The 19,366-nt window shown below is 42.0% G+C and overlaps 1 protein-coding gene across 3 annotated transcripts in view; it reads left to right on the top strand.

Moving 5' to 3' along the window:
* PDE3B (phosphodiesterase 3B) overlaps positions 1 to 19,366 on the top strand; it is a 286,919-nt gene that overhangs the window by 46,604 nt on the left and 220,949 nt on the right. Inside the window, exon 2 of one of the 3 annotated variants that reach the window (XM_065592127.1) lies at positions 12,825 to 18,149. The exons of the other annotated variants lie outside the window; for them this stretch is intronic. Coding sequence (XP_065448199.1) covers positions 13,920 to 17,795 — 3,876 coding nt within the window. The 5' untranslated portion in view covers positions 12,825 to 13,919 and the 3' untranslated portion in view covers positions 17,796 to 18,149. Of the gene's footprint in view, positions 1 to 12,824; positions 18,150 to 19,366 lie in introns of those variants that run through there. 3 annotated transcript variants of the gene reach the window in all.

Here is a 19,366-nt window from a genome sequence, read left to right as displayed (position 1 = left end):
CGGTCGCCTGCCAACACTTGCTTGTTAAGAGCTGTTGGCGGACTTGACACCTGATCGGTTATAATTTGTGAATTTATTTGGAAAATAAAGTAATCACTATAACTTTAACTCTATGTTACACAACAGATGAAACATGTACGAACGTTTTTTCAAAATTTTCTTATATTCTCTTTATGCTTCCACCGCCCCCTTATTTTTATTCAACGCCCCCCAATTGCACCCAAGGCAACTACGGCCCCCCTGGATCGTTCCAGCGCCCCCCAGGGGGCGGTATCGCCCACTTTGGGAACCTCTGATCTAGACCATCCCTGACAGGTGTTTTTCTAACCTGCTCTTAAAAATCTCCAGTGACAGAGATTCCACAATCTCCCTAGGCTATTAATTCCAGTGTATAACCACCCTGACAGTTAAAAAGGTTTTCCTAATGTCCAACCTAAACTGCCCTTGCTGCAGTTTAAGCCCATTGTTTCTTGTCCTATCCTCAGAGGTTAAGTAGAACACTTTTTCCCCCTCCTCCTTGTAACAATCTTTTATGTACTTGAAAATTATGTCCACCCTCAGTCTTGTCTTCTGCAGACAAAACAAACCCCTTTTTTTCAATTTTCCTTTATAGATCATGTTTTCTAGACCTTTAATAATTTTTTGTTGTTCTTGTCTGGACTTCCTCCAAGTTGTCCACACCTTTCCTGAAATGTGGCATCCAGAATTGGACACATACTCCAGTTGAGGCCTAATCAGCACAGAAAAGAGCAGAAGAATTACTTCTTGTCTTGCTTAGAATACTCCTACTAATACATCCCAAAACGTTAACTTTTTTTTTTTGGCAACAGTATTACGCTGTTGACTCGTATTTAGCTTGTGATCCACAATGATCCGCAAATTCCTTTCTGCAGTATTCTTTCCTAGGCAGTCATTTCCCATTTTGTATGTGTGCAACTGATTGTTCCTTCCTAAGTGGAGTACTTTGCATTTGTCCTTGTTGAATTTCATCCTATTTACTTCAGATCATTTCTCCAGGTTGTCCAAATCATTTAGAATTTTAATCCTATCCTCCAAATCACTTGCAATCCCTCCCAGCTTGGTATTGTCCACAAACTTTATAAGTGTACTCTCTATGTCGGTGTCATTGATGGAGATACTGAACACTACCGGACCCAGAACTGATCCCTGCGGGACCCCACATGATATGCCCTTCCAGCTTGACTGTGAACCACTGATAACTACTGTCTGGGAACTGTTTTCCAATGAGTTACGCACCCATTTTATAGTAGCTCCATCTAGGTTGTATTTCCCTAGCTTTTTTATCAGAAGGTCTTGCGAGACAGTATCAAAAGCCTTTTTAAAGTGAAGATATACCACATCTGCTTCCCCCCCCATCCATAAGGCTTGTTACCCTGTGAAAGAAAGCTCTTGAATTGTTTGACACAATTTGTTCTTGTGTGCTTAACCAAAGTATTTCTTTAATTTGTATAATGTTCAACTAGGATTTAAAACAAAACAAAACGAAAAATGGTCAGTAAGCTACTTAGAAACAGAAAATTGTTATTTAGTTAATTTATTCCAGACATGGTTTCCTAAGCAAATTATCTTTTCTAATTTGTCTGACATACCAATGTTAAATATTAAAACAAAATTTAAAATAGAAAAGAAATGGCAGAGAAGCAAAAGGAAAGATTATCAATAAATTGGGGAGAGATTTTAATCTTTCACAGAAGAGATAAGTTTGGATAATGAAAATAATAAAAGCTTTGAGCACATTTTTAGATGTGTTCATAATTATAGTTAAGATTTGTTTAGTCTAAGCTAATAAGTAACTTACATGATAAATTATTTTTTTGTCTTCTATGTTAGTTAATCCCAACCAGAAGATGGAGTCAGAACACTGTATTTTGGATTCCTCCCCCCCCCCCCTCAAAATCCTCAAATAAGAGTTGACCAGTGTTTCAGACTTAAGCTGGGACGGTTTCCAGCAGGTGGAGAATCTATATTATTGTCAGTGTCATATGAGGCACTAACAGCATCCAGATCCCATTCTTTATGCAATGGAGTCTTCCTTAGTAGGCATCCAATGTGACTGATTACTGCAGGGCCCCAACCCAGTTCAAGACAAAGAGGTGTATGTGCTACGAGGCCCTGTCCTAGCTTAGCATTGCTGGACCCTTGTGTCTGAACTGTGAGTTTAATTCATAGTCTGAAGAAAGGATGAACTGGGAGGTGTTTAAGGGAGCCCCAGAATGGTAGGAAAATGTCCCTTGGAAGGTCTCCACATGTAGTCTTTGCCCCCCCCCCGCCCCCCAATATCAGAAAGGAGACCCACCAGCCACATGGAAACTCCACAGCCCCTGTCTCAGAGATCAGTTTGACTCACAGCCAGAGATGGAGCAGAAGAAGAAAGAGAATGGGGGAATTCACAGCTTTGCCTCTGCCAAATACCTCACCTTGGCACTGAACCTGTATAGAGGTGGAGAGAACAACACTCATGAGGGAAAGAAAAGAGTTTTTAATGTCCTACCCTCTTCAGGAACTGGGTTCCTCCTCCACTTTTCTTCTTGGAGTTCTAATGGGAGATCAGAGGAGCTGTTATTGTTTCCATAGCTCCTTAGGAAAATTTATCTGTGGAGAAGGTAACATGATGCTGACTTAAGGCTTGTCTACACCAAGAGCTGCCCTTTCCTTGTTGTAGATTGCAAGGTGCATATCTATCATCTTATGGTCTAGGCTAGTTCCCACTCTCTCCTCCCATATGACACTTAGAAACATTTTCAGTATACAACCAGTTCCAGCATTTCATTTTCAAATTTGGCATGATCCTACAGAAAACTAGGGATGAAAAATAAAAACTTGTATCACAAACATTGAACAAAGAAAAATGTTCAGAAATAGGGGAGGCTTACTCATTTAGAGAGCCCCTTCTACCTTCCATGGAACATGAATTTGAAAAACACTCCTCTCTCTCTCTCTCTCTCTCTCTCTCTCTCAAATGTTTTAAGATAAATGATCACCCCTGTTTTTTAGAGCCAGAAAGGCAACCTCATGATTGTGGATGATTTGCACTGCCATTAACTGAAGTGTCCTACTCCAAGATAACTCCCTTCCCAGTGAGGAAAGAGTGGCATCTACACTAAGGAAATCTGTACTGCTTTGACTGGGCAAATCCCAGCCTTCCCTTGCTCTTGTAGTATTATGGCTCTTCTTGATGTCCCTTACTGAAAGAGGGCTTCTCTGGGACTGCATAGAATATGAATATTGTCCTCCCCCCAGGGGTGCTGGCACAGTTTTTATGATGGGAATGCTGATCATGGAAACCACGTATTTGGTGTTTTGTTATTACTACTTCAAGCCAGGGGGTGTGGTAGCATCCCTAGCACCCTTAGTTACAGCACCACCGCCTATCCCACCACTCTGGTCAGCTGGAAGACAGTGCATGTCCCGTCCGCCCCCACCTGCTCCATCCCTAATCTTTCCCCTTCCTCCTCCTCTGCACAGGGAGCCCATAAAGGGGCAACAACCCTTTCCAGCCATCTGGACAAGGATCCACCACATGCAGTTGCAGAGAGCACATTATCTCTGAAACAGAAATCGTAGCTGGTACCACTTCTGGATTTCCTCATGTTTCATTATGTAGAACAAACTTCTATTTTTTCTATTTTCATACATGAGTAGCAGAGGGTTCATGTACATGCTTGAAATAAATCATGAAGGCCTTTCTCCTTCTTACAAGAGGAAAGTCTTGTAGTTCTGCAAACTACTGGTAATATTTCAACTTCTCAATATGAAACCTTAGACTATTAAGATTTTCAAGAAATTCTGGAAAGTGCATTTACACTTGAGTTTCTCACTCCTTAGCATACTTTTTGTGCCTGTATAGCTTTTTTATTTTTGTTAACTTTACGGAAGGACTTAAGTAATACCCTCTGCTGGTTGTTGGTATTTTTAAAACTCTCTCTCTTAAAGGGAATTTTGAAATGTTCTAGAAATTCATTCCAAATTAAAACAAAGTCTATTATCCAGAAGACAGAATTGTCCAGATAGAATTTCTAGTTGTCCCAAGTTGTACTCCAATCTATGGATTGAATCACTGATTTATTCTGATACATGTCGAATATTATTAAATGCTTTCTACATTTGAGTGTAAATTTTAATAATCTGGAATCATTTTAAAAATATACTTTTTTTTTTAAAGGGATATTGGCATACATGGTTAACATTAATAAAAACTTTGAAGAGGACAGTCAGAAGGTTAAACTTACAACTTTTATCTTTGACATTTAGAACACGTTGCTTAATATTCTGTCTAGTTTCATAATCTGTGTAAAGTGTATACACTCCTTTCACTTAAATGGTTACATAAATTACATGTTGAAAATGATTACAGGTGGAAATACTACCTACTCTAGCTTTTTGTTTACTGAGATAAAGTACTTTTCCTTTTCTTACTATAAAGTAAAACTAGTTACATGTACAGTATAGTTACATGTACAGTAACTCCCCACTTAAAGTCCTCTCGCTTAACATTGTTTCAATCTTACGTCTCTGCTCCATTACAGAACATTCTCATTTAAAGTTGTGCAGTGCTCCGCTATAATGTCGTTTGGCTGCCTGCTTTGTCCGCAGCTGGCAGCCCCCCTATGGGCCGATCCCACCCCAGCGCCTCCCGCCTGCCAGCGGACCCCACGGATCAGCGCCTTCCCTCTCCTCCCCCGCCTCCTGCCTGCGACAATCAGCTGGTTTGCAGTGTTCAGGAGGGAGGGGGAGCCTGCACGCCGAATCCTTGCTCCTCCCTCCTGAACGCTGCAAACCAGCTGATTGCCGTGGGCAGGGGAGGAAGGGGGGAGGAGCGAGGATGCAGTGTGCCGAGTAAAGGGGGAGCAGGTGGAGGGGGGGAGAAGAGGTGGATTAAGTGTGGGGGCTTGGCAGGAGGGGTGGAGTGGGCGGGCCAAGGGTTGAGTTCCCTGCCCCTGGTGCCTGCACAGTAGGGGAAGCTGCAGCTGTGCAATGTGCTTCTCCTAGCCTCCGGCACCTTTAGCCTCCTTGCCTGCCTCATTGTCTGCAGTGCCAGTGGGCTGTGCCTGTGTGGGGTAAGGCAGGGGCACCTCCCATTGCTTCATACTCAGCAATTATGACTGTAGTATTAAAATTGTTTAAAACTTATACCTGTATTAAATTGCTTGTTTAAAATGTATATAATGCCTTTTGTCTGGCAAAAAAAAAATTCCCTGGAACCTAACCCCCCCCCCCTTATTTACATTAATTTTTATTGGGAAATTGCATTTGCTTAACATAGTTTTGCTTAAAGTGGCATTTTTCAAGAACATAACTACAAGGTTAAGTGAGGAGTTACTGTAATAGACCGATGTGCTACAGTAAAACACTTTAATTTGATTCATAGTTTTTGCGAGGAACTGATGTGAATTACTGGTGATTGGCAGAATCAAAAATGTATTACACTTGTTTAAATCTCTCCAATATGCACTCTTATATTGCCTTTAAGATGGTTTTTCTGTGAATGATCAGCTCAGCTTTGCAAAACTCCAAGGTGGTGTCTTTAGACTTGTTTTCTATCCCTGAAGTTTTAGATGGGATCGTGAAATGCTTTCAGGAAGCAGTCTTCCTATCCTATTGTTCCAATACTGTTCATCCACAGGAAAAGGTATAGCATATTTTAGCAGTGTAACAAGTTCTCCAAACTTACCCGACAAGGCAAATCTTTGAAGAAATCAGATTCTCTTTGTCTCCTATTGTTACCTTTTTACTGCAGGAAGGTACAAAGTGTCAATGCCCTATGTTGCCATGTATCTGTAATTGTCTTTCTCCAGGTATTGCAAGCTGGTTATACAGGCTCCTACAGATACTTTTCAGCAGAGAAACCCCCTTTTATAAAATAAAATAAAAAAATTATAGCTTAACATTTGTACATATTTATTTAACTTTCAAAATCTCTCCACTGGATTTTTGCTGCTGCAAAAACTCTACACCAGGAATCATGAATCTCTCTACATAAATGAGAGAGTGTGTGTGTGTGTGTGTGTGTGTGTGTGTGTGTGTGTGTGTATATATATAAACTTGATGTTTTCTTTTCTCTGAATCGCTGGGTTTGCTATTCTGCATATTCCTGGATGGGCTCTTTCAATGCAGTTTTGACAAGTTGGTCTTTTAAGCTCGGTAGAAAGTGTGTTCCCCCCCCCCCTTCACGGGAGAGGAATTAACACTTGTATTTAAAATTAATAAGTACTTCAGTATGTAACAATTCCAGAAGCATGCTAACTGAGGGTGGGAATTCCAAGAGGAACCAAGTCCTCTCTTTCTCACTGATAGGTCTGATCATGCCTCTAGGCCTTCACAGTGTAAATTGTAATAGGAGAAAAAAATATGAGAAGAAAGTGACTACTTGCTATCATTACCAGGAGGCATTTGTTTGAAGAATTGTTGACTTAGTGCAAAGTAGAGAAGATGCTGTTTCTCCACAGTTGATGGTGGGTTGTAAAAGAAAGCTGCATAGGTACCATATGAGGTCAAAGAGTAGAAGACTCTCCCATTAGTCCAATTTGGAGATACCTGAGTAGGAGGAGAGGGACTACAGGAAAAAGGAGAGGATAGGCTGGTGGTGTTTCCCACGCAGTGGAAGGGAGAGAAATTCTTACTTGATTTTCTCTTCTATGAAAGGCTAGAAAGTACAAGGTTTAATTAGTAGGTGAGATTCCTGTGCATTTTCCCCCCCATATTTTTTCTTCTATTGCTATGAAAAGGAATTTATGAAAAAGTCAATTATCATCCATTGTACAAGGACACGTACTTCCAGCTGGTAACGTGGTTTATTGGTTCAGACTTTCAGCTTGGGCTAGCCTAACTCTAAAGGTGTGGTTATTTAAAAATTTCTTACGATTTATTTTTTGGGGGCAGGGGGAGAAGAGGGCACCCGTCCAAAGCTTGAGGTGTCCCCGACACACATTACTAGAACAAAACAAACAAAAAGGCAGGTTATCCCCAACAGCCAACACACACCCCGACAAAAGATGAAGTTCTTTTTTGAGTAGTGTTCCTATGGGTGCTCCATTTCAGGTGTGCATGCTCCCCCTGTGCCTTTGATCAAAGATTTTTGCTGGTATTGTAGTGCCTGTTGAGCCTGTGCATGTACCCTACGTGTCCTCATGCCCCATAACAAGGATATATAGGTCTGTGTTGGCAAACTGCCCTCAGTTCCTTCTCAACCTCCTTCGGCCTGAGATGCAGCATTTAGCAGGCCCTCTTGGCTTTGTTTAGTATACTTAGTTTAGTTTAGACTTCTTCCTCCTCCTTTTCCTCCTCAGGATCCCCCGTCTTTAAGTGTTGTCTTCTGTGCCCAGAAAGCTATCCTAATTTGCAATAAACACTCTGTGCCTTTGGTGTTTGGGAAACTCCTGTATACCATTGAAGTGTAAGATCTGCTCTTCATTCAAAAGCAGATCTTGAAAAAACAGGGAAATAAAGTTCCAGTTCCTCCATGATGGAACAAGCCCCATGACCAGCTTCTGACCTGGATTCTGAGAAGCCCCCTGTACATAGTGCCCCATCTACCGCCGTATCCCAATCACAAAGAGTAAGGCTGCTGCTGCTCTGTCTACCTCTGGGTCTCAGTCACCGAGAGCCTCCAAGGGAGAAGTCTACTGCTACCCTGTCCACATCTGGGTCCTGGTTGCAGATCCAGCATTGACACCATCACAGTGGTACAAGAGTCCCATGGGTGCTGATAGAAGCAGAAGCTCTAGCTCTCCTTCCAAGAAGTCTGTCATTGGGGACCTCAAGCCCCACAGGGAGTCCTACTGAGGCTCCAGAGAAAGATGGAGGTAATTGTAGTCCACTAATAACAGGGGATTAGAGAGCTAATAATGGACAACACCAAAAAGGCTGAGGTATTTAATGCCTGTCTTGCTTTCACTAAAAAGGTTAGTTGTGACCAGTTGCTTAACACAGTGAATAGTAACAACAAGGGAGAAGGAAAAGAAGCCAAAACAGGGAAAGAACATGTAGAAGAATATTTAGATAAATTAGATATATTCAGTTAGGCAGGGCCTGATTAAATTTATCCCAGGGCACTTAATGAACTAGCTAAAGCAATCTTGGAACCTTTAGTAATTTTCTTTGAGATCTGATGGAGGACAGGTGAGGTCCCAGAGGACTGGAGAAGGGCAAACACAGCACTCACCTTTGAAAACAGGATCAAAGAGGACCTGGGGAATTGTAGACCAGTTAACCTAATTTGGTTACCTGGAAAGATACAAATTTATTATACAATCAACTTATAAGCACCTAGACTATAATAGGGTGATATGCGATAGTGAACTTGGATTTGTCCAGAACAGATCATGCCATACTAACCTAATTCCCTTTTTGGACAGGGCTACTGGCCTAGTGAATGTGGGGAAAGCCATAGACATGATGTATCTTGATGAATCCACATGACAGTCTCAAAAATAAACTAGAGAAATGTGATCTAAATGAAATTACTGTAAGGTGGTACACAACTGCTTTGAAGACTGTATTCCGTAGTTATCAAGTGTGACAGACCCAGACCAATGGGGTTCAGGAGTCTGGTAGAGGGCAAATATACTGTTCACTGGATGAGTAGTTTTCTGTTCCCTGAGTGACCAGAGCAGGGGCTGCACTAGAGTAATCAGGAACCTGCTAGAACCAGTTCAGGCAGGCTAATTAGGACACCTGGAGCCAATTACGAAGAAGCTGCTAGAATCAATTAAGGCAGGCTAATCAGTGCACCTGGGTTTTAAAAGGAGCTCACTTCAGTTTGTGGTGTGAGGGTGAGGAGCTGGGAGCAAGAGGCGCAAGGAGCTGAGAGTGAGAGGGTGCGCTGCTGGAGGACCGAGGAGCACAAGCGTTATCAGACACCAGCAGGAAGATCCTGTGGTGAGAATAAGGAAGGTGTTTGGAGGAGGCCATGGGGAAGTAGCCCAGGGAGTTGTAGCTGTCATGCAGCTGTTACAGGAGGCACTCTAGACAGCTGCAGTCCACAGGGCCCTGGAGTAGAGGGTGGGCCCGGGTTCCCCCCAAACCTCCCAATTGACTTGGACTGTGGGTTCTTCCAGAGGGGAAGGTCTCTGGGCTGTTCCCCAACCCACATGGTGAATCTCTGAGGCAAGAAAATCTGCCAATAAGCGCAGGACCCACCAAGATTTGCTGTCAAACTGAGGGCGTATCTACTGGGATCCTACAGGGGTCTCTCTTGGGTCTGTTACTATTCAGTGTTTTAATTAACAAACTTGAATAATGGGGTAGAGAGCATGCTTATAAAATTTACATATGACACCAAGCTTGAAGGGGTTGCAAACACTTTGAAGGACAGGACTAGAATTCAAAATGACCCTGATGAATTGGAGTATTGATCTGAAAGCAGAAGAAGAAATTCAATAAAGACAAGTGCAAAGTAATAAACTGAGGAAGGAAAAAGATCAAATGCACCAATACAAAATGGGGAATAAAAAGCCAGGCAATAGTACTGCAAAAAAGATTCTTGGGGGTTATAGTGGATAACAAATTGAGTATAACAATTGCTTAAAAGGCTAATATAATTCTGGGGTGTAATAATAAGAGTGTTGTATCTAAGATACGGGAGATAATTGTTCCTCTCTACTCAGCATTTTTGAGGCCTCATCTGGAATATTGTGTTCAGTTCAGTTTTGGGCCTCACATTTTAGGTAAGATGTGGACAAACTGGAGAGATTCCAGAGAAGAGCAACAAAAATCGTAAAAGGTTTAGGGAACCTGACCTATGAGGACAAGCTTAAAAAATAAAAAAATGAGTCTGGATTACCAAGGAAGGTTATGGAATTCCCATTTTTGGAGGTTTTTTAGTACAGGTTAGACAAATCTGTCAAATATGGTTTAGATTAATTGGTCTTGCCTTAATGTGTGGGGACTAGATGCCTCTCAAGGTTCCTTCCAGCCCTACATTTGCTATTCTACAATTCTTTTATCTCCTCCCTACCTATCCAAGATTGGTTTAGAGTTCTTGATTTCCAAGATGCGTATTTCCACATTGCTATCAGACCTTCATACTACAAATACCTTGGTTTTGTGGTGTGACCTGATCACTACCAATACAGAGTCTCCCCTTTGGTCTCTTAGCCACTCCAAGTATTTATAAAGTGTGTTTGCAATAGCAGTATAACTAATCTGATAGATGTTTATCTCTTCCTGGACAATTTTTCTGATCAGGCCTTGTACAGTGAGAAAGCTGAAACAAACACAAGTGATGTGTGACGGGTTGGATCACAGAAACCCCCTTGGGAGCTACCACCCGATGTGCCAAGACTACTTCTACCCCTGCTTTCACTGCCAGCTCAGGTCGCCAGCACTCTGTCTTGCTGAGCCAGACACTCCCGTCTGCTCCAACAAAGATCCAGGGTCTGAATTACTTTCCCCAAATCTGCAGGTTTACCTGAAAGCAGCTAACAGAAGTGTTCCTGTCTTTAGCACTCAGATGCCCAACTCCCAATGGGGTCTAAACCTAAATAAATCCGTTTTACCCTGTATAAAGATTATACAAATTTATTAGAGCATAAGCTTTCGTGGACTACAGCCCACTTCTTCGGATGCATATAGAATGGAACATATATTGAGGAGATATATATACACACATACAGAGAGCATAAACAGGTGGGAGTTGTCTTACCAACTCTGAGAGGCCAATTAATTAAGAGAAAAAAAACTTTTGAAGTGATAATCAAGATAGCCCAGTACAGACAGTTTGATAAGAAGTGTGCGCATACTTACAAGGGGAGATAGAATCAATGTTTGTAATGGCTCAGCCATTCCCAGTCCTTATTCAAACCGGAGTTGATTGTGTCTAGTTTGCATATCAATTCTAGCTCTGCAGTCTCTCTTTGGAGTCTGTTTTTGAAGTTTTTCTGTTGTAATATAGCCACCCGCAGGTCTGTCACTGAATGACCAGACAGGTTAAAGTGTTCTCCCACTGGTTTTTGAGTATTTTGATTCCTGATGTCAGATTTGTGTCCATTAATTCTTTTGCGTAGAGACTGTCCGGTTTGGCCAATGTACATGGCAGAGGGGCATTGCTGGCACATGATGGCATATATCACATTGGTAGATGTGCAGGTGAACGAGCCCCTGATGGTATGGCTGATGTGATTAGGTCCTATGATGATGTCACTTGAATAGATATGTGGACAGAGTTGGCATCGGGGTTTGTTACAAGGATAAGTTCCTGGGTTAGTGGTTTTGTTCAGTGATGTGTGGTTGCTGGTGAGTATTTGCTTTAGGTTGGGGGGTTGTCTGTAAGCGAGGACAGGTCTGTCTCCCAAGATCTGTGAGAGTAAAGGATCATCTTTCAGGATAGGTTGTAGATCTCTGATGATGCGCTGGGGAGGTTTTAGTTGGGGGCTGAAGGTGACAGCTAGTGGTGTTGTGTTATTTTCTTTGTTGGGCCTGTCTTGTAGGAGGTGACTTCTGGGTACTACAGACAGTTTGATAAGAAGTGTGAGCATACTTACAAGGGGAGATAGAATCAATGTTTGTAATGGCTCAGCCATTTCCAGTTCTTATTCAAACCGAGTTGATTGTGTCTAGTTTGCATATCAATTCTAGCTCAGCAGTCTCTCGTTGGAGTCTGTTTTTGAAGTTTTTCTGTTGTAATATAGCCACCCGCAGGTCTGTCCACGAAAGCTTATGCTCTAATAAATTTGTTAGTCTCTAAGGTGCCACAAGTACTCCTGTTCTTCTTTTTGCGGATACAGACTAACACGGCTGCTACTCTGAAACCTGTCATAAATTGTTTGCCCTCTATAACACTGAGAGAGAGAGAGATGCACAGTTGTTTGCTCCCCCAGGTATTAATACATACTCTGAGTTAATTAATAAGTAAAAAGTGATTTTATTAAATACAGAAAGTAGGATTTAAGTGGTTTCAAGTAGTAACAGACAGAACAAAGTAAGTCACCAAGCAAAATAAAATTAAATGTGCAAATCTATGTCTAATCAAACTGTATACAGATAATCTCACCCTCAGAGATGCTTCAGTAAGTTTTTTTCCTCAGACTGGACACCTTCCAGGGCTGGGCACAATTCTTTCCCCTGGTACACCTCTTGTTCCAGCTCAGGTGGTAGCTAGGGGATTCTTCATGATGGCTCCTTCCGCTTTATTCTGTTCCACCCTTTTATATATTTTTTGCATAAGGCAGGGATCCTTTGTCCTTCTCTGGGTTCCCACCCCGTCCTTCTCAATGGAAAGACACCAGGTTAAAGATGGATTCCAGTTCAGGTGACATGATCACATGTCACTGCAAGACTTCATTGCCCACTTGCCAGCATACACGTATACAGGAAGACTTACAGGTAAAACACAGCCATCTGCAGACAGTTGTCCTTGTTAATGGGAGTCATCAAGATTCCAAACCACCATTAATGGCCCACACTTTGCATAATTACAATAGGCCCTCAGAGTTATATTTCATATTTCTAGTTTCAGATACAAGAGCGGTACATTTATACAAATAGGATGATCACACTCAGTAGATAATAAGCTTTGTAATGATACCTTACAAGAGACCTTTTGTATGAAACATTTTCTTGTTACATTATGTTCACTCATTAGCATATTTTTATAAAATCATATAGACTGCAATGTCACAATATGTTGTGTGGAGTATCTTGGAATCATAATAAATACAGATACATGGTGCTAGGGAAGTGAATCATAGGCCAGGACTTAGGGTAAAGCTATCAAGCACAAGTTTTCACCTCAGAAGAAACATTTTCTGTTAACATTCTTGGAAATTTTGCCAAACTAACTCTGCAGCCCGTGTCTGTCATTCCAGCTGCTTCCTCCAACTCCTCCTCCTTCATGCTGCTTGGGTGCCAGCAGCGTGTCCCTGGATCCTTGGAAGAACAACTTCAGAAAAAAATCCTGGCTCAGCTCCTGTAGCCCAGGGCTAGAGAATATCTGGTACAGATGGAGTCTTTTGAGAAACTGCCAGCCTCTAACCAACCTCCGCTGAGCATGTGCAAACTGATTTTTTTCCCCCTCCCAGAGTAGGGTTACCATTCGTCCGGATTTACCCGGACATGTCCTCCTTTTTGTTCTAAAAATAGCGTCCGGGGGGAATTTGTAAAGCACTCAAAATGTCCGGGATTTCCCCCCTCCCCCGGCAGAGCAGAGCGAGCAGCTGGGAGGGCTGCAGGAAAGTCCCGGGCTGGACTCCGGAGCAGCTGTAGAGGAGCCGGATCCGCCCTGCATTCTGAGCCGGCAGCTCTCCCCTGCAGCCCGGTCCGGCAGCACTGTGCAGGGCCAGGGACCGGGTTTTGTTGTGCTGGGGAGCGCAGCCACGTGTCCGGCTCGGCTCGCACAGAGCCCAACACCCTGTTCTGAGCAGCAGGGTAAGGGGGCCAGGGGGCAGGAGAAGGGGCAGGGAGGTTCTGGAGGGGGCAGTCAAGAAATGGGGGAGGGGCTTTTTGGGGGGAGTGGAGAAAGTTTTGGGCAGTCAGGATACAGGTAGGGGGTAGGGTCCTGGGGGGCAGTTGGGGGGGGTCTTAGGAGGGGGCAGTTAGGGGACAAGGAACAGGGAGTCTTAATGGCTCTCCATGCGTCTCTGGACCCTCTCAGCTGTCGGGCTTGGACGGAAACATTGCCTGAGGGTAGTGAGAGAATGGGTTATCGGTGAGGTGGGGGTGGGCGTGAGCCCGGTCAATAGGGGCAACCCCTACCAAGATCTGAGCCTTTTCTCACACGCCCGTTAGAGCTCGACATTATGCTGTTTGGGACCCCTCTTTGAGGAAAGCCTCTGGATTGCAAGTCCAACCGCTACCTCCTCGTGGTGAGAGTCGGTAACTGGCTTGGATAGCCAGGCGGATTGCGGAGGACGAACCCACATCCCACATTTAGTGGGGTGTGGGATGGGGTTGGGCAGCCCCATATGGTGCCACATGGATGCCCCCCTGGTAAGGGTAGCCTCCCCCAGGCACGGGTTAGTTTCCCCCTGGAAAGGGTAAGTTTCCCCCAGGTACGGGTTAGTTTCCCCCTGGAAAGGGTTAGTTTCCCCCTGAGAAGGGTAAATCTTTTAGCTATGGAAAAAAGTAATTTATATTTTTATACCGGATTGGCGCTGGACCGGGTTAATAACGCCCCCGCTGTTGGCTTTGATGCCCCGGCTGACAGTGTTAAATATATTAGGGGTGTGATCAGGGTCGCTGGACCAATGGATAAAATGGTGTGGACTATAATGAAGTCTCATGAGAATGAGAGTGAGAATCAAGTCCTCCCAGTGGAGCATGGAGAGGAGGTAGAGGAGAATGTTTGTGATGATCATGGTGAGGAGATTTTATCTATCTTACCGATGGTTTTTACAAGGGACACTTTTAATGATTTAACTATGGACAGTTTTAATCCAGATTTTAAGTATTTAAGTACATTTGATGATCCATATGTTAGGGAATCAAGTACTGATTTTAATAGGGATCGTAATAAGGATCTTAACAGTATTGGTAGTAATATAAATATATTAGAAAGTAGTTCGTGGAAGGATGGGGTTTTTTATTTAGAGTATCCCGTTGATAGTTTTAATTGTCCAATATGTCCCCAGATATTACCAACATTTGGTAAATGGGCCAAACACATTAATGTGGTTCATAAAAGTAAAGCCATACGAGTTGTATGTAGTAAATGTGGAAAATCTTCTCAATATCATAATATAGCTTGCCACTACCCCAAGTGCATACCCAAGAAGGCGGATACCCCAATGAAGAGCCATACGTGCTCGGTCTGTGGGCTTGGTTTTCATACTAGATCTGGATTGAGCCAACACTGTAGACATAGACACCCTGCTGTGAGGAATGAGCAAAGAAAAGAAGATATGGCTGCTAAAAGTAAGATCAAAGAGGGATCGACTAGATCTCGTATATGGACTAAAGATGAGGTTGCGCAGCTTATACAGTTGGAAAGGAAATATATTGGGAAAAGGAATATAAATAAATGTATTGAGAGCGAGATGAGGACCAAAACGAATAAACAAATATCAGATAAAAGACGAGAATTAGCAAAGAAGAAGTTAGTGGTAACAGGAGATAGGGAGGAAGTGACTGAGGTAGAGGACATTAGAGTAAATATATTAGAAATTCCGCCCCCAAGAGAGAGGATTTTCCCACTAAAAGGACATCCAGAAGTGGATTTAGTGGAGAAAATATGTAAACGGGGAAAACAAAGTAGGGAGGGAAGAGAAATAATAAATAGTTTAGGGGAAATTGAAGGATTATTAAAGGAGGATTTAACAAAAGCTCTCGGATGGGCAATGTTGGAAAAATTATGTTATTCATTAGTAGAGGGACAGGACCCTAGAAATGAAAGTCAAATAGAGTTGAGGAATAAAGGAAAAGGGAAGATTAGAAAGGAGGGGAGAAGGAAGCAATTTAATGCAATTAGGAGATATGCTACAAAGAAAGCTAAGTATAAATTCTATCAACAATTATTTGATAAGGATAGAAGAAGATTGACTCGCATTATAATGGGAGAGCCAGATAAGGCTAAGTGTGCTATCCCTATGAAAGAAATTGAGGAATACTATGTAAATATTTTGGGAACAATTGGACATGGTAATATGATAGGGTGGCCATCATCCACAGAGAATGCGGATAATGATATATTAATGAGTCCGATCTCTGTGAATGAGATTAGAATAGCTTTAACAGAAATAAGAAAAGATAGTGCTCCTGGCCCAGATAAAGTAAAAGTGAGCAATTTGTGGGATATTTTTAATTTAGACTCCTTAATACTTACAAAAATTTTTAATATATGGTTTCTAAATAGACAGGTACCAGATGAATTTAAGAAAAATAGAACGATTTTAATACCAAAGACACAAGATGAGGAGGAAATGAAGAAGTTAACATCTTGGAGACCATTGACAATTGGGTCAGTTTGGATTAGAATCTATACCAAAATATTAGCAAAAAGACTGGTGGAAACAGTTAAGATATGTAGTAGACAAAAAGGGTTTATATCCGCCCCTGGGTGTGAGGAAAATATTGCTATATTAGATAATTTGATTAAAGGGGCTAAACGAAATGGGAATGAAATTGCAATAGTGTTCGTAGATTTGGCTAAAGCATTTGATTCTGTGGGACACGGACATATAATAGCCGGGTTGAGAAGATTTGGTATAGATGAACATTTTATAGATATTATTAGGGACCTTTATGATAATTGCACAACTAGGGTATGGGTGGGTGATGAAGCTACTGAGTCTATTTTAATTAGGAGGGGGGTCAAGCAGGGTGACCCGTTGTCCCCAATTTTGTTTAATATTGCTATGGATCCCCTTTTAACTAGATTAGAAGTAGAAGGAAGTGGTTTTTATGTTAAGGGTAATAGTGTCACGTCATTGGCTTTTGCCGATGATGTGGCAATTTTAAGTAGCTCATATAAAGGAATGATCAAAAATTTGGGTATCTTAGAGGAGTTTTGTAAAAATACTAATCTCTCTGTTAATGTGAAGAAAACGAAAGGCTTTCATATTTTAACTAAACATAAAACCTATGTAGTTAATCCTAAGGATAATTGGCAGATAGGGTCAGAGAAGATTGAATATGTTCAACCAGGGGATTTTGAAAAATATTTAGGGGCTAGAATAGATCCCTGGATCGGTGTAGGGGGACCGGTACTTAAAGAAAAATTGAAAGATTGGAGTGAGAATTTAATTAAGGCCCCATTAAAACCGGCCCAAAAAATATTAATTTTACAGACATACATCTTACCGAAGCTATTTTATAATCTTCTTTTAATAGAACCCCCTTTTAATCTTTTAGAAGATCTTGATGTGTTAGTTAGAAAAATAGTTAAAGAGATTTTACATTTACCTCAGTGTACCACAGATGGGATATTTTATTCTAGAGGTAGGGATGGTGGTTTAGCTCTCACTAAGTTTAGTGTGCAAATCCCAAATATGTTAATTCGTAAATGGAGGAGACATATTGTCTCGAGAGATGATTGGATGGACCTATCTTATCTATATGCAGGAGAAAATCTTGTGGATAAAATATTGTCATTTAGTGCAGTAACATCTCATCCCAAGAAATGGAGGGAAGAGGAATTTTTAAGATGGTCGGAACTGAGATGTCAGGGAATAGGGATAAAATATTTTAAAAATGATTTAATTAGTAATTCGATTTTTAGAAACTCTAGTAAAGTTAAATCGTCAGCGTATATCGCAGCATTGCAGCTTAGGGCAAATATTTATCCTACTAGGGAGACATTAGCAAGAGGAAGAGGAGGTGTGAATGCTCTTTGTAGATGGTGCAGTAAAGTGCGGGAGACTGTTCCCCATATCTCAGGACAATGTTATAAGACTAAGAATGCTAGGATAAAAAGGCATAATAGAGTAGTGTCTGCAGTTGTGGATAAGGTTGGTAAATTAGGGTGGAAGGCAATGATAGAGCCCCATTTGAGAAATAGTAAGGGTGAGTTAAGAAAGCCGGATATTATATTTATAAAAGGAGATACAGCAGTGGTGGTTGATGTTACAGTGCGATGGGAGGATAATGCCGGAAGTTTGGAACAAGCCCACAGTGAGAAGGTGGCTTATTATCTTGAGTTAGAGGAAGAAATTAAAAACTTAACGGGAGGTAAAAATATCCACTTCTTTGGTTTTGTGCTTGGGGCACGTGGCAAGTGGAGTGAAGGTAATAATGATTTGTTACAATTATTGGGAATGGACAGAAGTAAAAATTTTAAGGAGAGTATATGTAGACTTGTTTTATATTCCACTATTGGTATGATGGCTATATTCAGTGACAGGTAAAGATCCCGGAATTTCCATTCCGTGTATCTTGCCAAAACTAAATTTTAGCTATTTTGGTTTCCATGCTCTAAATTTTCAAATTTTTAATATTGTTTTGAACATTAACATATTTAGTGTTATTTAATATCTGCCCTTCAATAGAATGGTTTTAACTATATAATAAATACTTATTAATGGATGAAATTCCAATTTAAATCATTAGTTTATTTATTTATTTATTTTAACTACTGGATGTGGATGCGGACTGGCCGCGTATAGTAACCAGGAAAGGGCAGGTAGTCACGCCTGTACATAAATAGGGGGTGGGGTTCTGGAGGGCAGTTAGGAGCAGGGGTCCCAGGAGGGGGCAGTCAGGGGACAAGGAGCGGGGGGGTGGGGGGCTGGGAGTTCTGGGGGGGAGCTGTCAGGGGGCAGGAGTGGGGAGAGGGATCGGAGCAGTCAGGGGACAGGGAGCAGAGGGGTTTAGATGGGTTGGGAGTTCTGGGGGGGGGCTGTCAGGGGGTGGGGAGTGGTTGGATGGGGCGTGGGAGTCCCAGGGGTCTGTCTGGGGGTGGGGGTGTGGATAAGGGTTGGGGCAGTCAGGGGACAAGAGGCAGGGAGGCTTAGATAGGGAGTGGAGTCCTGGGGGGCAGTTAGGGGCAGGGGTCCCAGGAGGGGGCAGTCAGGGGACAAGGAACGGCGGGAGGGTTGGGGGTTCTGGGGGGCAGGAAGTGGGAGGGGCAGGGGCGGGGCTAGGGCGGGGCTCCTCCCGTCCTCTTTTTTGCTTGCTGAAATATGGTAACCCTACCCCAGAGGCTTCTAGCTGAGGTAAATTTGGGTTTCCCCAAGTTTCAACTAAAATGGTTCAGCTGTTTGAGAGTGAGATAAGGGGAAAATGCTGTTTTCTTCATATTTTCATTGAAACACTCTAGTGCCTCTAAGCTTTGGTGCAGGTCCTTGAAATTTGGTGGGAGCAGAGGCGTCCCCTTGCTATCAGGGATGATTCTTTTGCCACCCTCATGAAAACCTACCCAAACTTACCTGAGCTACAGATCTGTAGTAAACACGCAGCCTGGAAAGTTTAATCTTAAATGCTTTAAAGTCTGGCAAAGTTATAAGCAACTGAGTACAGGGTCTTTATAATGGAAAGTGTTAGCAAAATCTGAGATTAAGATTACCTACCAGCTCCACCTACAAAACTGTGTCTGTGTCTCTTGCATGCATGCATCCTTACTACTTGACACTATATAATTTTTAAAATGTTAATTTTAATTTTCATTACAAATTTATTTTAGTACTTGATGTATGTGACAAACCTTCCGGTAAGTTAACAACCTGTGTAATGGTGTAGCAACAGCAAATAATTCAAATCATATTATCGTCATTGAAGTTTTTGAAAATAAATTTTGTGCTATATTACCTAAATGAGTACAATAATACCATTTTCATGAAATACTTGGCATTTTGAATGTTTTACTGTTTAGAAAATAGTGACAGGAACAGAATTATGATTTCTACTGCTGCAGGTTGTTTTGTGAGTTCTTTTGTTTCTTGTTTCCTGCTGTGGGAAAACAGGGCTCGGTGTCTGTAAA

The sequence above is a fragment of the Chrysemys picta genome, chromosome 4, assembly GCF_011386835.1.
Source record: "Chrysemys picta bellii isolate R12L10 chromosome 4, ASM1138683v2, whole genome shotgun sequence".
In the NCBI taxonomy this organism is placed as follows: domain Eukaryota; kingdom Metazoa; phylum Chordata; order Testudines; family Emydidae; genus Chrysemys; species Chrysemys picta.
The sequence above is the reverse complement of the archived record's forward strand: the minus strand, read 5'-3'. Positions and strand labels throughout refer to the sequence as shown.